Source organism: Danio aesculapii, chromosome 9 (genome assembly GCF_903798145.1).
Source record: "Danio aesculapii chromosome 9, fDanAes4.1, whole genome shotgun sequence".
Taxonomy (NCBI): domain Eukaryota; kingdom Metazoa; phylum Chordata; class Actinopteri; order Cypriniformes; family Danionidae; genus Danio; species Danio aesculapii.
Window position 1 is genome coordinate 33,668,376 of NC_079443.1, and position 20,061 is coordinate 33,688,436.

At 38.0% G+C, this 20,061-nt stretch overlaps 4 protein-coding genes across 4 annotated transcripts; all 4 read right to left on the bottom strand.

Annotated features, from left to right (window-relative positions):
- Positions 1–134: 134 nt before the first annotated feature.
- gzm3.2 (granzyme 3, tandem duplicate 2) lies at positions 135–3,554 on the bottom strand. Its single transcript, XM_056466065.1, is given in 7 exon segments — positions 135–290; positions 383–640; positions 723–852; positions 2,182–2,246; positions 2,248–2,330; positions 2,477–2,528; positions 3,417–3,554. Coding segments are annotated over 7 exon segments (882 nt in total).
- A 7,471-nt stretch (positions 3,555–11,025) lies between these two features.
- On the bottom strand, positions 11,026–13,236 carry LOC130235475 (DNA excision repair protein ERCC-1-like). The gene is made up of 7 exons (XM_056466066.1): positions 13,172–13,236; positions 12,312–12,405; positions 12,052–12,128; positions 11,773–11,872; positions 11,598–11,673; positions 11,193–11,254; positions 11,026–11,046 (listed from the first exon to the last, which is right to left on the bottom strand). The coding sequence occupies exons 1-7, from the start codon at positions 13,234–13,236 to the stop codon at positions 11,026–11,028; spliced, it is 495 nt and encodes a 164-aa protein (XP_056322041.1).
- Positions 13,237–14,264: 1,028 nt separating this feature from the next.
- LOC130234983 (granzyme B-like) lies at positions 14,265–16,170 on the bottom strand. Its single transcript, XM_056465343.1, has 5 exons — positions 16,048–16,170; positions 15,206–15,359; positions 14,954–15,125; positions 14,615–14,875; positions 14,265–14,501 (listed from the first exon to the last, which is right to left on the bottom strand). The coding sequence occupies exons 1-5, from the start codon at positions 16,091–16,093 to the stop codon at positions 14,352–14,354; spliced, it is 783 nt and encodes a 260-aa protein (XP_056321318.1). The 5' UTR covers positions 16,094–16,170; the 3' UTR covers positions 14,265–14,351.
- Positions 16,171–17,631: 1,461 nt separating this feature from the next.
- On the bottom strand, positions 17,632–19,971 carry gzm3.4 (granzyme 3, tandem duplicate 4). Its single transcript, XM_056465512.1, has 5 exons — positions 19,421–19,971; positions 19,100–19,247; positions 18,353–18,497; positions 18,009–18,269; positions 17,632–17,909 (listed from the first exon to the last, which is right to left on the bottom strand). The coding sequence occupies exons 1-5, from the start codon at positions 19,461–19,463 to the stop codon at positions 17,763–17,765; spliced, it is 744 nt and encodes a 247-aa protein (XP_056321487.1). The 5' UTR covers positions 19,464–19,971; the 3' UTR covers positions 17,632–17,762.
- Between the last annotated feature and the right edge of the window lie 90 nt (positions 19,972–20,061).

Here is a 20,061-nt window from a genome sequence, read left to right on the forward strand (position 1 = left end):
CGTCTTAAATATTTGCAGTTTCCTGGTTGTGTGTGCATATAATATGGTAATCTTCAACACACTGATGCGAATTCAAATTAGAGATCATTCAAGTGCATACATGTTCTTCATATAAGCTACAGTACAACAGTATTTTAATCGCTGAATGTTTTGTTTTTAATCCACGGTAGGAAGGCAGATATTTTCATGTAGACCTCAGGGTACTCCTTGAATGTGCAGTCATTAGGATATGTGTATGCAGCCATTCCATAAAGTTCAGAATTACAAATAAGAGGACTGCCAGAGTCACCCTAAAAAGAAACAGATTCAGCATGTATTTTGCCACTATTAGATGACATCTTTAAAATATTTGTTAATCATTTAAAGTGTCATTGCAAAATACCTGACAGAAAGCCTTTTTTCCATCTGAGACAGTACAGACCATGTTCTTAGAGTTGAAATGTATCTGCCATTTACTTTTACACTTGGCATTGGACTCCAGTTGGAGGTTGACTTCTCGAAGAACATTTGATGCTCCTTCTCCAGGTCTTTTCATTCCCCAGCCAGCAATGGAGCATACCACAGGAGCAAGAATACTCAGTTCATGTTTGGGTAGATTTATAATGTCCACAAAATGATTTAGCACAGCTTTGGTCCTCAACTGTAACATATTAATCCATGAATATCTAAAGTTTCACAAAAAATAAGAAAAATAATAATGGTAAAAATTGTGCACCAAATACCTCGAGTAACATAATATCAAACTTGTGATGTTTTATGTATTTTTTGACTGGGATTTTCTGCTGACTGTCCTCTTTCTGCCGGATATTGTGAGCTCCCAGAACAACTTTTAAGCTGTATTTGTCAGTGTCACTGTGAAAATACAGATAAGAACATTGAGGTTTGTAGCATGTAATTACAGCAATAATATGAAGTTAACATTCAAATTTAACAAATTGGTTCAATTTGCAACCATAAATGTTGGAGAAGAGCTTTTATTTTAAAGAGTGTAAGAAAAACTTTTAAAACCACTGAAGGATTCATTAGGAAGCAAATATTGGTCCTCACTCTTGAAAATAAAGGATCCAAAAGCTTGTAGGGTAACACTTTTTTATTTGCATCAAAGGCTACTTGGAACCATTGTGAATGTTCTCATTCCACAATATTTTCTATATAGTGGATAAAATTTCTTTGGATTATTGCTTGAATAAGGACGGCATGGAGGTTCACCACTGAACCACCATGCCGCCTTAATTCAAGCAATAATCCAAAGAAATGAATTATCCATAGCACTGTCACCTCACAGCAAGAAGGTCCCGGCTGGGTCATTAGGCATTTCTGCTACATGTTCTTTCCATGTTCGTGTGGGTTTTCTCCGGGTGCTCTGATTTCCCCCACATTCTAAAGACATGCGCTATAGGTGATTTGAAAAACTAAATTGCCCTTAGTGTATGAGTGTGTGTGAATCCGAGAGTGTATGGGTGTTTCTAAATACTGGGTTGCGGCTAGAAGGGTATCCGCTGCATAAAACATATACTGGAAAAGTTGGCAGTTTATTTCACTGTGGTGACCTTGGATAAATAAGGGACTATGCCAAAGGTAAATTAATGAATGAATTACTTGAATTAACACTTAAAATAAAAAAGAGAAAAAGATTCTTTAAAGAACTCTTCACTGAAAGATTCATTTGGAACCAAAAATAATTCTTCAAATAGCAACTCTGCGAAAACCACTTCATAACCTTTATTTTTCTATAAAAGTGATTGGGCCTTTCAGTGAATATTTTTTCATATGGTGGAGAGAAATTCAATGACCTAATGAACCTTTTCCCACTATTAATATTTTATTATTAAAATAAATAATCATTATCAATAGAATAATATTCTGTTTAATAAAGAGGAAACGTGAGATGTTCTTCAAGAAACCACCAATGGCAATAAAGAACCATCTACAAACCTACAGAATCTACAAACCTTTTTTTTTTATTTAAGAGGGAAATCTTTCCATTGAATCAACTGTTCTTTATAAATGTTAGATTTTAATGTTCACACAACAAAAAAATAAATATGCAAACAAATGCACAAATACATAAATAATCAACTTAACATATAATAAATACATGCACCTGACAACTAAAAACACAAATAAGTTCTTTGAAAAAACCTTGAGGGTTCCTTTTTTATGAGTGTAATGCATACTCACTTCCAACAATGGGCCGAAGTCAACACATAATCTTCTTTTATCAGCATTCCTCCACAAGCATGATTTCCTTTTTTTCTGCAGAGATGCCATGTATGGTCTGGAATGATGTTTAGCCTCTCTGCCCCCAACAATACCACTCTCTAGGCCTCCTGTTATAATGACACAAAATACTGTATATACTGTATAACTGTAGAGTTAGAACTCGTACACTAATACAAAATCCCAAATGCACAAAGAAACAGAAGTTAAGAATATATTTTCATTCTTGTATTGATATAAAAGTTTAATGCCTTACCGGACTGAGAGAAGACGGAGAGCAGGAGAAAGACACGGAGCAGCATGATGTACTGTATGAATGTGCTGATACGGGAACTCAATATGAACAAAATTAGACCATCGGCAAGGTCTATATAGATACTCCCTGACCCATATACTCAGTCACATATGAAAGTAAATGTAGGAAAGGTGAAACATGTAGGGGAACGATCCAATTCGTTTTAATAACACAGGCAGCTTTTAGATTAAAAAACAAAAAGGTTGACAGTGCAGCTAGAACTTAATGCTCTCTACCTCATGTCATTCCAAAGCTGTATTACTTTGTTCTGCAGAACAAAAAAATTATCTGGGTAACCAACCTGTTTTGGTGACCATTGATATAATAATATAAACAGCAAAGAATGTTTATGTTATTTTATAAGCTTGTAATGTAATAAAGTGAACTAAATTAAATTAAACTAAAATAACAGAGAACAGAATAACATTTGACACAGGAATGACATTATTTAGGACATAAAAACAACCTCAGACAATAGAGTACATTGACTGTATTTAGTCAGATCTCTCTGCATTTTGATTCCGCCTAATTCACGTGTCTTTTCTGAGTGAGTCTCATGAACATGCAGTCCTGCTCAGAGACTAACAATAAAGGTCATTTGTTAAACAGTACATTCAATTCGCTTGTTTTTCATCAAACCCTATTGTATGTCTTCACACATGACATATCCAATGTCATATAGGATTATAATGTGATACTTCTGTATCTTATTTCATTCATTATTTTTATCAAAAGCCTAATGCTGGTCACATTTCACTGCTGTTATATATATATAAAAAGTGTGGGCAGGTTAAAAAGGGACATATAGCAATGTAACAACACCAGGGTAAGTAAAACTTGTCTCTTTATGGTGAGTTTTCATTGTTGGCTGAACTATCCGCTTATAAAAATACCTATTCACCTCTGACTGTAGTCTAAAACCTCCCACCTCACTGACTTGTGAGACTTTCTTTGACATTTGTGTTGCCATGAACCTTTTGTCCACAAACACGTTCATACGCTGAGTCAACTTGCACATACACTTCTTGTTATAAAGCATTACACCAACCTGTCCTGTAGAGGTCACTATTGGACTACTTATTCTATGTGCCTTTGAAAGACGTGCACGCGAGCACACGAGAGAACAATGCAGTCGGAGTGAAGCCACGGGCAGAGAAGTTGTGTGTTGCTAATTAGCATTGTTTGGTGGATTTGTGCGTGTTTTAAACCGTGAGTACATAAATGTTCACGTACTGTATGTTTACTGAGACTTAAGGAGTATGTTAGAAGAGTTTTTATGCTGTTTACCAGCATTAATTCGACGTTCTGTGATCGCCGTGATTTGAGATGACGCAGCAATAATTAGCTGCTGCTAATTTGATACTCACGTCGTTATTGAAGTTAATAAGTTACCAGCTGTGTGTATATTGTTCGATTTCAACCTGTTTATATTATGTTAGGCAGTATGTATGATTATTTCAGCCTTTGCCTATATTTCATGCAACATGTGACCCAGTTTGTGTCATAAACACCCAGTTAGCAGCAATTTGGACTCCATATTATGCTGCTAAACCACATCTCTATTCACCAGTGTGGAATAAAGCAACATTATTTATTTACCTCGTCTCATGCATTCTAATCGATGCACCACAGTGATCATCACCTTTAAACTGGCAAACTTAGTTGAATACTTCTCAACAAAATTGGTCCTTCGAGCCGGAGTTGGTGATTACTGTGGATAATATGGCCCGTGCTCCATCAGATAGACCCATTAGACCAGATGATGTTCGCTCACGCCGCTCCCGACGTCCCCCAGCCTGGTTAGAGCAGTATGAAGTTGACCTTCCAAGACTAGTAGAACGTGAACAGCCAAGGCAACATCCTGCTAGTATGATGGACAGAGGGAGTTATATGGAGAGATCTGCCGAGATGACACCTCTCCCAAAGTATCCCACTGCCCGTAACTGGAGCACAGGAGGGACGGAAGAAAGGAATTTGGTCTCAAGTCATGTTCCCCTTTATGAGAGCACTCCTGCACCATCACATTATACCCCATCGGTGCTAGAAGTTATTCAGCAGTTGCAGGAGGATAATAGGAAGTTACACTCGACCATGATAGAAATGCAGCAGCGTATAAACCAGAATGCTGTTTTGTCACCTGTTTCGGCACCTCATCCTCTTTCACAATCAGTAGCAGTGCCTGCTCACAGTGCCCTGATAAAGACTCCCAACAATGTAGCACAAAGGCTTGGTCAGCAGCTCGTTATTGAGGAAACTGAAGAGGAATGGCCACCACCCCCTCCCCCTGTGACACATTATGAACGGCATAAACAGCCCAATCCAGATATCTCAGATTTTATGGAAGAGCTGAAAGAGCGAATTCAAAAACTAGAACTAAAACGGTCATCTCCCCCATCTACACCAAATTATTACCAGCCAAACGATAAACCAGATGAGTCAGAGTCTTGGTCAGACTATAGTAATACAGCAGCTCCCCCATTGCCCCCACCAAGAGACTATAAATTTACTGATTTACAACCCCGTAGACAAGAGAGATCATATAGGGGTCCCAAACCTTCCATTCCCGACTTTACTTGTGATGATCCCAGAGAGTTTGCTAGGCTTCGGATATCCCTGGAGAACATTCTCCCACCTGACGCTACAGAGAGATTCAAATACCAAATTCTGGTGGACCATCTCAAATTTGAAGAGCCACTTCTAATAGCTGACTCGTATAGTAATTCGTTGTTCCCCTACTCAGATACTATGGCCTCACTCATTCAGCACTATGGACAACCTCACCAACTGGCGCTGAGGAGAATAGCAGAGCTAATGGATGGGCCAACTATCCGATCAGGAGACTCTGTGGGATTTCGTAAATTCGCACTGAGGGTTAGAGCTCTGGTCGGAATGCTTGAACAACTTGAGCAGGAAGGACGTGTTGAACTTCACTGTGGGTCACATGTGGCCAGGCTAAGCAGCAAATTACCACAGGAGTTTAGGGCCAACTTTAGGCGATATTTTCAGCCCCAAAAGAAAGGAGTTCCCTCCCTTTTGGACTTCTCAGAGTGGTTGGAGTATGAGCTGCAGATCCAAGAAGGTGGTGATATGCTTGACCGCATAGAGACTGGCAGAGAGGCCGCCAAAAGACAAAGAGAGCCAAAGAGAGATGGTAAAACACGAAGCAAGTCAATGAATGTTTTATTAGGCTCTACACAAACTACCCTGATTGAAGCACCTTCTGCAACAAAGTCCCCTTCACAGTGGCCTGAAAAGGTCAGAGTATACTGTCCTTACTGCTGTAATAACCTGCACAATCTAGATGATTGTTCCAACTTCTCTCAGCTTACCAGACAGCAGCAGAAGCAATGGGTCATAAACAACCGGCGTTGCTGGAGATGCGGTCGAGGTCACCAAGCAGCACAGTGTCGTCTAAGAGCACAATGCAGTAACTGTAAAGGCAAGCATCTGACTGCGCTTCACGAAATAAATACCCAACCAGGAGAACTGTGTAAGGAGGAGAAACACAGGGATGAAACGACTTGCGGACTGGTTAACTCTTCCACTGATATCCTGTATCTTGATAGGAAAGCTGGGTGCAGTCAAGTCCTCCTTAAAGTCAGTAAAGTGCTTCTGCGTAATGGCAGTCATACACTGGAAACATACGCTGTCTTAGATGATGGATCAGAACGAACCATTCTCCTTCAAGAAGCAGCACAGAAGCTGAAATTACAAGGTCAATCGGAGAGCCTTACCCTTAGAACAGTACGACAAGACCTCCGGGTGATACAAGGCTCATCTGTTTCCTTCACTATCTCACCCGCCAGCCAACCTGAGAGAGTCTATAAGATAATAAGGGCCTTCACTGCTGATCAGCTAGGTCTAGCAGACCACACATACCCAATTGAACGACTGCAGTGTAAATATAGACACCTTCGAAAGTTGCCCCTACCAGACATAAAAGGTGCCAAACCTCTCCTTCTCATTGGTTCAGATTTCCCACATCTGATAACTCCAATTCAACCTGTAAGATTGGGACCTCCAGGGGGACCAGCTGCTGTTAAGACAAGACTTGGCTGGACACTTCAAGGCCCTACTAAGTACTTACCATTACACAATGGATCCCAGTCATGCTTGTTCACATCTACACTCTCGCCATCAGCCGAGCTGCATAATCATGTGGAAAATCTTTGGAAGCTTGATGTCTTGCCATACAGAAATGAGAAGCTAGTTACAAGATCTCGACAGGATCAGGCAGCTATGGATCTCTTGCAGACCAAGACTGTTAGAGTGAACGTAGATGGAGTACAGAGATATGCCACACCCTTGCTAAGAGTGCAGTCCATGCCAACCTTGTTTGCCCCACCAACTTCTGTCCTTGCCAATCTTCGCAATACAGAGAAGCGCCTGCTCAAAGACCCAGATCGCGCCACAGCGTACAATGCAGAAATTCTAAAACTTGAAAACTCAGGATATGTTGAAAGAGTGAGCCAAGACTTATGGGAGTCCTCTAGTGAGTCATGGTTCATACCACATCACATGGTGACCCACAATGACAAGGCTAGAATTGTGTTCAACTGTTCCTTTACACATCAAGGACATAATCTGAACGAACTCCTGCTGCCTGGACCCAATCTGAGCTCTTCATTATTGGGTGTCTTGTTGAGATTCAGGGAACATACCACAGCCATCAGCAGCGACATAAAAGGAATGTTCCATCAGGTGAGACTCCTCCCTGAGGACAGACCCCTCTTACGGTTCCTATGGCGTGACCTGAGCAAAGACAGCCCACCTAGCGTGTATGAATGGCTGGTCCTGCCCTTTGGGACAACCTGTTCCCCATGCTGTGCCACATATGCAGTTCAAAGGCACATTACTGACCACAGTCAGGAAGGCGATGAGGTTCGTGACGCAGTTGAGAGGCACTTTTACGTGGACAATTGGCTCCAAAGCTTCCCTTCACCAGAAAAAGCCAAAACATTGGTTAACAAATTGAGAGAACTACTCAATGGTGGCGGTTTTGAGTTAAGGCAATGGACAAGCAATGTCCCAGATGTCATAAGACACCTTCCTCCAGCAATTCTCTCCCAGGATAGTGAGCAATGGCTTAATCAGAGCCAAATGGACCCGCAGGAACCTGCCTTGGGATTACGTTGGAGGTGTAAATCTGACACACTAATATACAAATCCCACTTGAGGGAAGCAAGCCCCACAACTATGAGGAACATTTACAGAGTGTTGGCCAGCCAATATGACCCAATTGGACTCATAATTCCATTTACCACAAGAGCCAAAATCCTTGTGCAGATGTTATGGAATAAACAGAGAGAATGGGATGATCCATTACTCCCTAGCGACATACTGGAAGCTTGGTTAGCATGGGAGAGTGAACTGCCTCATCTGGAGAAACTGAGCTTGCCCCGATGTTACACAAAACCTCACCTAGACCACCCCAGTTGTACAAGAGAAGTGCATATCTTCTGTGATGCGTCAGAACGGGCTTATGGGTGTGTTGGATACCTGCGCACTGAAGATCCACATGGTCAAGTAGAAGTAGCCTTCATTACTTCAAGATCACGGGTAGCTCCTAAGAAGCAGCTATCAGTGCCAAGGCTGGAGCTGTGTGCCGCCCTCACTGGCGCCCAACTTGCACATCTGCTACAAAGAGAACTGACCCTAAACATTGATCGGATCACACTATGGACCGACTCAACCACAGTCCTTACTTGGATTCACTCTGATTCCTGCCGGTTCAAGGTTTTTGTCGGGACAAGAGTCGCCGAAATTCAGGATCTAACTGATAACACAAACTGGCACTATGTTGACTCCCTAAATAACCCAGCTGATGACATCACAAGGGGGAAAACTCTGTTGGAACTGACAGGTGAGAATCGATGGGTCAAGGGACCTCCCTTTCTGTGGCTTTCACCCAAATACTGGCCTAATATCCCAGTCGGCCCCAAAGAGGAAGATTCAGAAGAGCTACGTAAACCTGCTTCCTGCTTAAATATTGTTACAAACACCCTTAACCCTGGTTATCCTGACCCCAAAGATTTTCACTGCTTTAATGACTTGTTGAAAGCAACTGCACAGTATCTACATGAGGCGACCCCATCTGACTCTCCAGGCCCTACCGCAGAAACCTACCAGATGGCAGAATTAGAGATTTTCAGAGCTGCCCAGAAAGAGAGTTTCCCGGAGGAGACTCAGTCTCTTACTGCTGGTAAACCAGTGCCATCATCAAGTCGCCTAGCTATGTTAGCACCTGAACTTGATGAAGAGATGAACATCATTCGCGTTGGTGGCAGACTACGCAGATGCAACCAGTTAGAACTAGAAACTGCTCATCCGGTTGTATTGGATCCAAAGCACCCAGTGACTAAGATGCTCATCAGACATGTTGACAGTAACCTAAAGCACCCTGGCTCGGAAAGACTGTTTGGGGAGTTAAGACGCAAGTACTGGATACTGCGTGGCCGCGAGGCAGTTCGAAAGGAGCAACGTGGCTGTGTGGAATGTCAAAAATGGAGAGCTCAGCCAGTGGTTCCTCGCATGGCAGACTTACCTCCTGCACGCCTGTGCCTCCACAGTCCCCCCTTCTTTTCGACAGGAATGGACTGCTTTGGCCCCTTTCTTGTAAAAATAGGCCGCCGTAATGAAAAGAGATGGGGGATCCTATTTAAATGCTTGACGACAAGGGCAGTGCACATCGAGATCTTAACCAGTCTCGACACAGATTCGTTCCTGATGTCCTTAAGAAGGTTTATTTCTCGCAGAGGCAAGCCCGCTGAAGTACTGTCTGACCAAGGCACTAATTTCAAAGGAGGTGAGCGAGAACTCAGTGATTCCTTCAAAGACATGCACCCTTCCCTTCAAACGCTCCTGGCAGAGCATCAGATCAAGTTTATATTTAACCCCCCTAATGCCCCGCACTTCGGAGGTTCCTGGGAAAGGGAAATCCGATCCATAAAGACAGCATTATATGCCACGCTCAATGCTCAGTCGGTGACAGAAGAGATGTTTAACACCATCTTGATTGAAATTGAAGGAATCTTGAATTCCAAGCCGTTAGGTTACATCTCTTCTGATGTGGCTGACCCAGACCCAGTAACCCCAAATCTCCTTCTAATGGGGCGGCTAGACCCTTCTTTGCCACAAATACTTTACCATGACTCAGCAGGACTCAGTCGACGGCGCTGGAGATCCTGTCAAGTCCTTGCTGACCGATTCTGGTCCCAGTTCTTGAAGAATTACTTACCTGCCTTGCAAACACGAGAAAAATGGCAAACGGACACAAACCCTCTACAACCAGATACAGTAGTTCTCATAGTGGACCCTCAACTGCCCAGAGCACTATGGCCAATAGGACGAGTCATCAAGGTGTTCCCAGGAGCGGACGGGAGAATCCGAACAGCAGAGGTTCAAGTGAAGGATCGATCCTACATCAGGCCGACTAGCAGGCTGATCCGCCTCCCCACTGTGTCCGATGATTAGAGAAAGTGTTGCTGGAGTGACTGCAAATTTGTGCAACAAATTTGGGGGCGGCTGTTATAAAGCATTACACCAACCTGTCCTGTAGAGGTCACTATTGGACTACTTATTCTATGTGCCTTTGAAAGACGTGCACGCGAGCACACGAGAGAACAATGCAGTCGGAGTGAAGCCACGGGCAGAGAAGTTGTGTGTTGCTAATTAGCATTGTTTGGTGGATTTGTGCGTGTTTTAAACCGTGAGTACATAAATGTTCACGTACTGTATGTTTACTGAGACTTAAGGAGTATGTTAGAAGAGTTTTTATGCTGTTTACCAGCATTAATTCGACGTTCTGTGATCGCCGTGATTTGAGATGACGCAGCAATAATTAGCTGCTGCTAATTTGATACTCACGTCGTTATTGAAGTTAATAAGTTACCAGCTGTGTGTATATTGTTCGATTTCAACCTGTTTATATTATGTTAGGCAGTATGTATGATTATTTCAGCCTTTGCCTATATTTCATGCAACATGTGACCCAGTTTGTGTCATAAACACCCAGTTAGCAGCAATTTGGACTCCATATTATGCTGCTAAACCACATCTCTATTCACCAGTGTGGAATAAAGCAACATTATTTATTTACCTCGTCTCATGCATTCTAATCGATGCACCACAGTGATCATCACCTTTAAACTGGCAAACTTAGTTGAATACTTCTCAACACTTCTTTTTGTCTTATATGACAGGTGGTTTTTACAGGTTTATACCGACTGCAACTGAATCTCCCCTGCTACTCGAAAAAAAAAAAAAAAACATAGAATACAATTACCTCGAAATATAACTGATATTTATTGTTTATTGATTAAATATAAAAAAACATTAACTTACAGAAATACACAGCTAAATATAAATCCTGCATACAAAACTGAATACATTTCAGCTAGTTTTTACAGATTTATGTTATCATAGACCAAATAGGCCCAACTGCTACATGTTCCCAGATACTTATTCTAAATCCCTTTACTGGTAATGAAACGCAGCTTTGATCAGACTGATCAACTTTCCTTTTTCTTGGTCTTTATGAAAACGAGGAATGGTAATTAAGACATATTAATTTTAAATTGTGAAATATTATTGTTAAAATTTGCGTAGATCAACATGTACATCAGATGCTACATAAAGCAAAAAACCTAAACTATGATATTAAAATGTCTATACACACCTGTGGACCGAGTCCTGGACATAAAACCAGTTCCTCTTTAGAAGCTTTAGCGATGCCCTCCAATTACAGTAGAGATAAAACACAATATAAATATAAAAATTATTTCAAAATTACTTAAAATAGGAAAGTTTTTGCATAAAAGTTGAAAAGTTACATCAATTATAAATAACAATAATAATAATAAAAAATATTATTATTAAAATTGAAACCTGTAATTTATATTCTAGAATGTGATTTATTTGTTATTTAACAGAATATTTTGGGGGGGATTTTTCTGCATCGTTACTTTAGTCAGCATCCCATGATCCTTCAGAAATGTTTATATAATGCTAATATACTATAAAAAATACCTAATAGGAACAGTCAAGCTACATAATACTTGTCAAATAATTAATAAATGTGCAGCTGTGTTCCTTAGAGTCCAAAGAGTCATGGCATCGGTCTTATTGACAGACTTCACTGTGGTTAAACAATCTGTAACCTGTCAAAAAATAAAAATAGGAGGTAATTCTGACTATTGTGTCAGGTGCATTCTCAAATGAAGAATACATTATAAAATCAGATTTATTAATATCTTAACCTGGGACAGGTAATTTTTCTCCACTTGCTCCTTAAGCAGATCTGCAGGTTTCTTCTCATAGGATTTATGGGTCTCAAGATAATGGCCTGCTTCTTCAGGACTTGCACAAACAAACAAACAAACAAACAGGTTAAAGAAGATTAATTATTAAAGCACAAAAAAACAACAGGAACTTTAACACCTATTTATTTTTATACAAGCCACTTAAAAACTCGCAAGCCTCTGAAGGAAGCAAGCCTTGCAAGCCTCTCGTTTGATTATTTTGAGCCATCCTCTTACCTCCAGGCCAAGATGAGTGTACAGTCAACCATGATGCATATTCGTGCAAGCTCGTTTGATGCATGATGAGGGCCTTTCTGATCAACGATGTCCAGAGAAATAAAACATTATCATTAACTGAATGAAAAGCTTAAAAAAACTCATTCTGAGCATGATGATGTATTTATCATTTAATTTTGAACCACTTAACCAAAACTAATCATTAAAGAAAGAACAAATAACAGGAAATATGAGTTCAAAATTGAAACAGTCATACTCACCAAGTCAACCTGCAGAACTCTGAGGCTGAAACTCTGGCCCAGCTGTTTTAGACGCTCATGGACGTAGTTTGGGTTCAGATTATGGTAACGCACACTGTGGTTAAAGAAAAGATATCACAAAACTAAAACATCACATGCTGTACCAATATGAATACAAGAATATTTGCAATTCAGTAAATGAAACCACAAGAGTGAATATTTCTGCAATGATTTTATGTAACTATTTATTTTATCTATATTATATGACCAGATGAAGCTTTTTGGGATACACCTGTAAACATTCTATTGACTTTGCTATCTTTTTTTATTATTAGAATTGAGTTAGAATGACTTTATAAATCAGGTTATCATAGCAATAACTATCCCTCTATGACTTTGTTTATTGTAATATATATTGAATATTGTGTATTTAAGTAATATCATGCAAGTACATTTTTTCCATATGAGCATGTGAGTGCAATCGCAATATTAACTTAATAAAGCAACTGAACAAACAAGGGGCTAATACTGTGCTGTTGTTTTCAGTATTGCCAATAAATAATTTCCAAACAAAAACAAAAGAACTTTCGTCCGTCAGAGCAATAACACTATGGTGTTTCATTCCTGAATCAATCTGCTTTTAAACAGATCATTTGAGTCAACTGCTAGTTTTCCATCCCCCTGTGCTAATGCACATTTTGAAGAATCCCATGAGAAACAAGTGCTAGAAATGTCAAATTTGGAATCAAAATCACAAAAAAATGACACTTGAGGTGGTTTTGGGACCAGGTTTGTGAAAAATAGGAGATGCAAATGCATTTGTCAGATAAACTGACAGTGAACATTACACTCACATGACTAATCAGCTGTCTCCATTATGCCTGTCTTGCTTACTGTTGGCTACTAGGTTACCAATAGGAAAGTCAGCCACTTTGAGGCAAGTCATTTCATTCGGTGGCCATCTTTGTAATGCCTCTCGGACAGTATGCTCAGGCATTTGCTTTGGATGGGGAAACATCAAATTCTCCAAAATTGCTTGCTAAGCTTATGATTAAATATCATATTAGGCGTCAACAATAAAATTCAACAACTGTCTCTTTAGTTGTCAAAAAGAAGGAATGGAAATTATCTTACAATCCAAAGAAATAAGGAGAAGAAAAACCAAGGTTCAACAGTCTGCATTTAGGTATGTAGAAAAGCACACTCTCCCCTTACTGGTTGAATGTTCTCCCTCTCTCAACTCAAAAATTCAAGGGATAGTTCACCCAAAATGAAAATTCGCTCAGTATTTGCTCAACCTCAAGTGGTTCAAAACCTTTGAGTTTCTTTCATCTGTTGAACATTAAAGATATTTTGAAGAAAGCTACATGAACCATTAGGGAGTCATAGTAAGAAAAAATAGAGTCAATGTCTACAGTTTTTCAGTCTTTTAAAAGATCTTTTTGTGTGTGTGTGTTCAACAGAAGAAACTAATAAATGTTTGAAACAAGAAAATAGATGACGAGTTTCATTTACCTTTCATTCCTTTTAAAAGCCAAAGCCCACTAAGAAGGAAAAGGGCACTAATCAAATGTAACATTAAGTAAATATGGCGAATATAATAATTTTCCAGCATTGATGCAGTACATGCCAGTATTTCCTGTTACAGCAATGCATTTCATTTCAAAAACAGTATTATAACTGAAATACAATTAATTACATAACATATTACATTTTTTAAGAAAACTTCCTATACCTGGCCAGAGCTAAAAGAAGTGTGAAATTACTTGAGAACGGAAATTGTGAGCAGGAACAAACTTAATGAGTATCAATCAATCACACAAATTCCCTTCTTGGTTAAAGCATATTACAAACTTGATGAGTATCAATCAATCACACAAATCCCCTTCATGGTTAAAGCATATTACACACACACACGCGCGCGCGCGCGCGCGCGCACACACACGCACACAATCTGTAATTACAAATCTTTATTTACAACTTCAAAGTATAGCAACAGGAACAAGTACTGTAACTAACACAGTCAGGGTGCTGGATTACAAAAGTTGATCAATGATATATTTAACGCATATTCTTTTTAATCCAGGGAAGGAAGTAGGAGATTTTCAAAAAAACCTGAGGATACTGTTTATTTGTACAGTTTCCTTCAAAAGTATATGAAACGATTGCTTGTGGTTTAGTATTGCAGATAAGAGGACCTCCTGAATCGCCCTGAAAAAAGATGGACAGAACAATATTAAAACAATATAATGTTATATTAATATATATATATATATATATATATATATATATATATATATATAGTATTTACCTATAAGTATTACCTGGCAAAATGCATGTTTCCCATCGGAGACGCTACAGATCATTCTTTCAGGGTTAAAATGTTGCTGCCACATATATTTGCATTCAAAGTCGAACTGCAGTTTAAGACTGACTTCCCGCAGTACATCTGAGGGCAGTTTAGCATTTGGCTTCTTCAAACCCCAGCCAGCTACTGAGCATTTGACATTGGCTGGTAGTTTCCCATTTTTCTTGGGAAGAGACAAAACTTTGACAAATTTGTTGAGCTTGGCTTTGTTCTTCAGCTGCAAGGAAGAGAAAATCATTTTACAGAGAGAAAAAGAACATAATATTGAGTCGTGTTATGTGAAGATACAAAATACCTTTAGTAACATGATATCATAGCTGTAGTCCTTGTCATTGTTGTTGCGTTGAAACATAGGATGCCGGATATATTTTTTCACTTGAATCCTCTGCTGGCTTTTCTCATGTTTGCTGATGTTGTGAGCTCCCAGAAGAACCTCAAAGTGACCTCGACCAGAGTACACACTGCGACTGTGGACAAATTACAAACTGCAATGTTCATTTAAAAATAAACTAAAAGGCTTGAGGATCATACTCAGGCTCATACTTACTTCAAACAGTGACCCGCTGTCAGAACGTAATCTTCTCTGATCAGCATCCCTCCACATGTGTGGTGTTTGTTGATCTGAATGGATGCCATGTATGGTCTTGAATGAAGTTTAGCCTCTTTTCCTCCAATAATACCACTATCCATCCCACCTGTGACTATAGAAAACATGTATAGACTAGGAAGAAACTGAATGCAATGTTGTAATTTGTATTCTATGAACATTTGAAGATCATTTAAATGGTAGCTAACAAATGTTTGGGTAACCCTTTCCAACAAGGTTGCATCAGTTAATGTCAGTTAATGTAATTACTAACATAAACAAATAATTAACACTATACGTTAATTACAATATTCATCCTGGATAACATTTGAAACTTAGTTCTTATTAACTCACAGTGCATTAACTAATGTTAAGAAAAATGTATTTAGATATTAATAACGTATAAGTGAATGCTAAACTATGATTAATAAATGTTGTACAATATTGCTCATCCTTGGTTCAGCACAGTCAGAACACTTCATTGAAAATGTATTATAGATATCACTTTTCTGAAAAAGTAGTTTTCTGAAACATTATATTGCATAACAGCAGAATACCTGTAGACGGTCAATCCTATACACAACACGTTCTGATTTTGATTGTAATGTAATGACGTGCCCCTTTTGCAAAGCTGCTTTATAATAATTATTGTAAAGAGAGCTATACAAATAAACTTGAATTGTGTTAGTAAATCCAATAATTAATGTAACCTTACTGTAATGTGACCAATGTTTGATAGTTTAAATTTTTTTTGCTTTTGAAAAAAAAAAAAAAGCTTTCAAGAAGCAAGGAATGAAACTCACCAGCCAAAGAGATAGCAAGGAGAAGAAGAAAAGTGCACAGAGCCATGGCTCAGTCTTCAACTGCGCATTAAAAGTGAAATGTTGTTTGTCACCAAACTCGACACTCACTGGTTTAGTATCCTGCCTTTTGCACCTCAAACCACAAATGTGTGCCCCAGGTGGGCAGACTGATTGCAAATGTGAGTCATGGGGGATGGGGGTGGAAGCATCTTTGTTAACATTAGTAAATGAAAATACAGTTGGTCATAGTTAGTTCATCTTTACTCAAAGTAATTAGCTAATGTTAACAAGCAAAGTATTAGATTTTAATACAGCACTAGTGAATGTTGAAGCATTGTTCATTGTGCTAAATATAGTAACTTAATCATAATGTAAATGTTACTAACATTAACTACATGTCCTGTACTATAAAGTGCTACCTAACACTCTACTCAAGCACTGGTATATTATAAGAATTATAAAAAATGTATTAATAAATCCATTAGATTTAAATCACATGTTTATTCAAACTGTTGGGCAGCACTTCTGGTCGATCTTGGGGTAATGCACTGCAAGTAACGCGAGTTAAATAATAATATTACTTTTCTAAGTAATAAGTAAATTGATTTCAATTTACTTATTACTTACAAAAATACATTTCAAAAATAAGTAATAATATTTGAGTTACTTTTTAGTTTTATTAATTAGCTTTTAAAAAATGAATTGCTGAGTTAAAATTAAAGTAGTCACTATGAATCACGCAGTCAATGAGAGAATGTGTTCATTATTTTGAACGCATCAAAGAAAAGGAAACGGGGATTGTAGACTCAATGGGCAGTGATTTTACTGAAGACAAATAGTACAAAAGTAGCAAACATATTGCTTTAAACTTTCATTTATCTGTATATTCGGCATGTAGAGCTCTGGGGTCAGGAAGTTTTCAGATAACATTATCCTAAAATATTACTTTTTTGATGTTCTTTTAAAGGTACAGTAAATAAAGGTGTCGGTTATACAGTGCGTCGTTAATTGCAGAACAAATAAATTATGTTCTGAAACAGATCAAGCCTCAGCCAGATAATAAAAAGTAACGTAAAGATAACTCAAAAGTATAACGTATCACATTATTTACTAAAAAGTTACTAATTAAAAACAAACTACTTACTAAAAAAAGTAACTAGTTACTTTTTGGGGGAGTAACTCAATATTGTAAAGCATTACTTTCAAAAGTAACTTCCCCCAACACTGCTTGTGGTGTCCATTTATTTGCAGTCAATGCCTGAACATTGCTTGAGGAAATCAAATTAAATTAAATTGACATTACAAAGTTACAGGAGAAAAATAAATCAGCTTGTAACCTACATTTCCTGGTGGTGTGTGCATATAATAAGAAAGTCTTCAACACAATTTGTACTGTTTCTTACCAATATGCTAATCAACATCTTTCCAGTACATTTTAATATTAATAGCAATTATTTATTTCTGGCTTATTCTCTACAAATTAAAAGGTCTTTATTGTTATTAAAGGCTCTATGAAACGCATTTAACATCCACAGGATGTTTTCATTTCATAAAAGAAACATTTTCGAAAGGTTATTTGTCTTTTATTAACATTAATTTTGAGAAAAGTAAATGTACAGCCAAAGCATTTTTTCAGGGTTCACAATAGTACAAATTAGAGCTCATTTAAGTGCATACATGTTCTTCATATAAGCTACAGTACAACAGCATTTTAATCACTGAATGTTCTTTTTAATCCACGGTAGGAAGGCAGATATTTTCATGTACACTTCAGGGTACTTGAATGTGCAGCCATCACGGTGTGTGTATGCAGCCATTCCATAAAGTTCAGAATTACAAATAAGAGGACTGCCAGAGTCACCCTAAAAAGAAACAGATTCATTATTTAGCATGTGTTTTGCCACTATTAGATGACATCTTTAAAATATTTGTTAATCATTTAAAGTGTCATTGCAAAATACCTGACAGAAAGCCTTTTTCCCATCTGAGACAGTACAGACCATGTTCTTGGAGTTGAAATGCTCCTGCCATTTACTTTTACAATCAGAATTTGACTCCAGTTGGAGGTTGACTTCTCGAAGAACATGTGATGGTGCTTCTTCTCCAGGTCTTTGCTTTCCCCAACCAGCAATGGAGCATTCCACAGGAGCAAGAATACTCAGTTCATGTTTGGGAAGATTTATAATATCCACAAAATGATTTAGCACAGCTTTGGTCTTCAGCTGTAAAATATTAATCAGTGAATAACTGTACAAGTTTCACAAAAAGCGCCAAATACATTTTTAAAAATGTGCACAAACAATACCTTTAGTAACATGATGTCAAAGTTATGGCTTTTTATCCGATAACTAGGATGTTTGATGTGTTTCTGGACTTGGATTATCTGCTGACTCTGCTCTCTCTGGCTGATATTGTGAGCCCCCAGAACAACTTCTAAAGGGATGTTATCACTGAAAACACAGAATGTTGAGATTATTTTGTAGTGATATCTGCTAGTTTACTATGGCAACACTGCAAAAACAATGACTTAAAGAACCTTTCTACTGTCAAAAATGTTTATTAATAAAATTATTGATTTAATTCATTATCATCAATAAAAGAAAAGTCTGTTTAATATTTAAGGAATATGATGGATTCCTCAAAAAACTTTTAGTGTGTAATTGTTTATACGGGAAAAGTTATACTTAAATGTTCTTCACACACAAGACAAAATAATCATAAATATGCTTAAATATGCTAAATTAAATTAATATCAATAAAAATAAGTCTGTTTAATGGATAGAGAATGCGATGGGTCCCTCAAGGAGCCATCAATGCCAATAAGGAACAGCTATTTTTAAGCATTACAAATTTTAAAACTTTTTTTTAAATCATGTAATCGTTTATAGGGGAAAAGGTAAAAGTTAAATGTTCTTCACAAACACACACACACACAAAGACAAAATAATCATAAACATACTTAAGTGGAAACAAATAAAATGATCCCCCTATAGCATCACTTTGAAAAGAACCTAAATTTTTAGGAGTGAAATGATTGCATACATAAACCCACTTCCAACAATGGGCCGAAGTCAACACGTAATCCTTCTTTATCAGCATCCCTCCACAACTATGCTGTCTTTGTAACTGCAAAGATGCCATGTATGGTCTGGAATGAAGTTTAACCACTCTGCCTCCAACAATACCACTCTCCATCCCTCCTGTTATAATGACAGAATATGATATTAGGATTATATATATTATTATATTATAATTATATACATATACTGTATAACTTTAAAGTTAAAACTCATACACTAGTAAAAAAAAATACAAAGAAATAAGAATTCATTTTAATACTCTGTCTAATAGATACAAAATCTGAATGCCTTACCAGACAGAGAAAAGACGGACAGCAGGAGGACATGGAGCAGCATGATGAATGAATGCTGATACAGAAACTGAATATGAATAGATTTCGACCACCATCAGGGTCTATATACTTCCTGACTCATATGCTCACGTCACATATAAAAAGTATACACAGGAAAGTATACACCCCCCCAAATTAAGCAAATTGTCAAGTTTTCCTTTCAAAAACAGTATGAGCAGTATGATATCCAATGCAATGCAGAAATAAAATTTAAAAATAAATAAATAAGTGATTATTTACTCACCTCTGTACTGTAACACTTGGAATATGCAACATGTCATATAGGACGTAATGTGATATGGTTTGTTTTTTTGTCAAAAGCTTAATGCTGGTCACATTTCACTGTCGTTATATGAGATAAAGTGTGCACAGGTCTTTTTTTTTTGTCTTTTGAGGTAAGAAAAGCAACATACTGTATGGCAAATTATATGGCAGGGGCATATAAAGATTACTCTTCACCTCTGCGTAGTCTTAAACCTCCCACCTGACTGACTTGTGAGATTTTCTGTGACATTTGTGTTGGCCATGAACATTTGGTCCACAAACACATTCAAGTTGACAATGAGTCAATTTGCCCTTACACTCGAATCATTTGAGACAGT

Bases quoted from the DNA above. Each gene is read 5' to 3' on its own strand.
- LOC130235475 (XM_056466066.1), bottom strand. From the start codon at position 13,236: ATGACTTGCCTCAAAGTGGCTGACTTTCCTATTGGTAACCTAGTAGCC. The intron at 12,129-12,311 runs GTGAGTATGACT...ATCGTTGATCAG, and splicing joins GAGTTCTGCAGGTTGACTTG to AAAGGCCCTCATCATGCATC. The intron at 11,674-11,772 runs GTTAAGATATTA...ATTTTTTGACAG, and splicing joins AGAAAAATTACCTGTCCCAG to GTTACAGATTGTTTAACCAC.
- LOC130234983 (XM_056465343.1), bottom strand. From the start codon at position 16,093: ATGGCTCTGTGCACTTTTCTTCTTCTCCTTGCTATCTCTTTGGCTG. The intron at 15,126-15,205 runs GTAAGTATGAGC...ATTTGTCCACAG, and splicing joins ACAGCGGGTCACTGTTTGAA to TCGCAGTGTGTACTCTGGTC. The intron at 14,502-14,614 runs GTAATACTTATA...ATCTTTTTTCAG, and splicing joins GGAAACATGCATTTTGCCAG to GGCGATTCAGGAGGTCCTCT.
- gzm3.4 (XM_056465512.1), bottom strand. From the start codon at position 19,463: ATGCTGCTCCATGTCCTCCTGCTGTCCGTCTTTTCTCTGTCTG. The intron at 19,248-19,420 runs GTAAGGCATTCA...TCATTATAACAG, and splicing joins GTCCGTCTTTTCTCTGTCTG to GAGGGATGGAGAGTGGTATT. The intron at 17,910-18,008 runs GTATTTTGCAAT...GTTTCTTTTTAG, and splicing joins GGAAAAAGGCTTTCTGTCAG to GGTGACTCTGGCAGTCCTCT.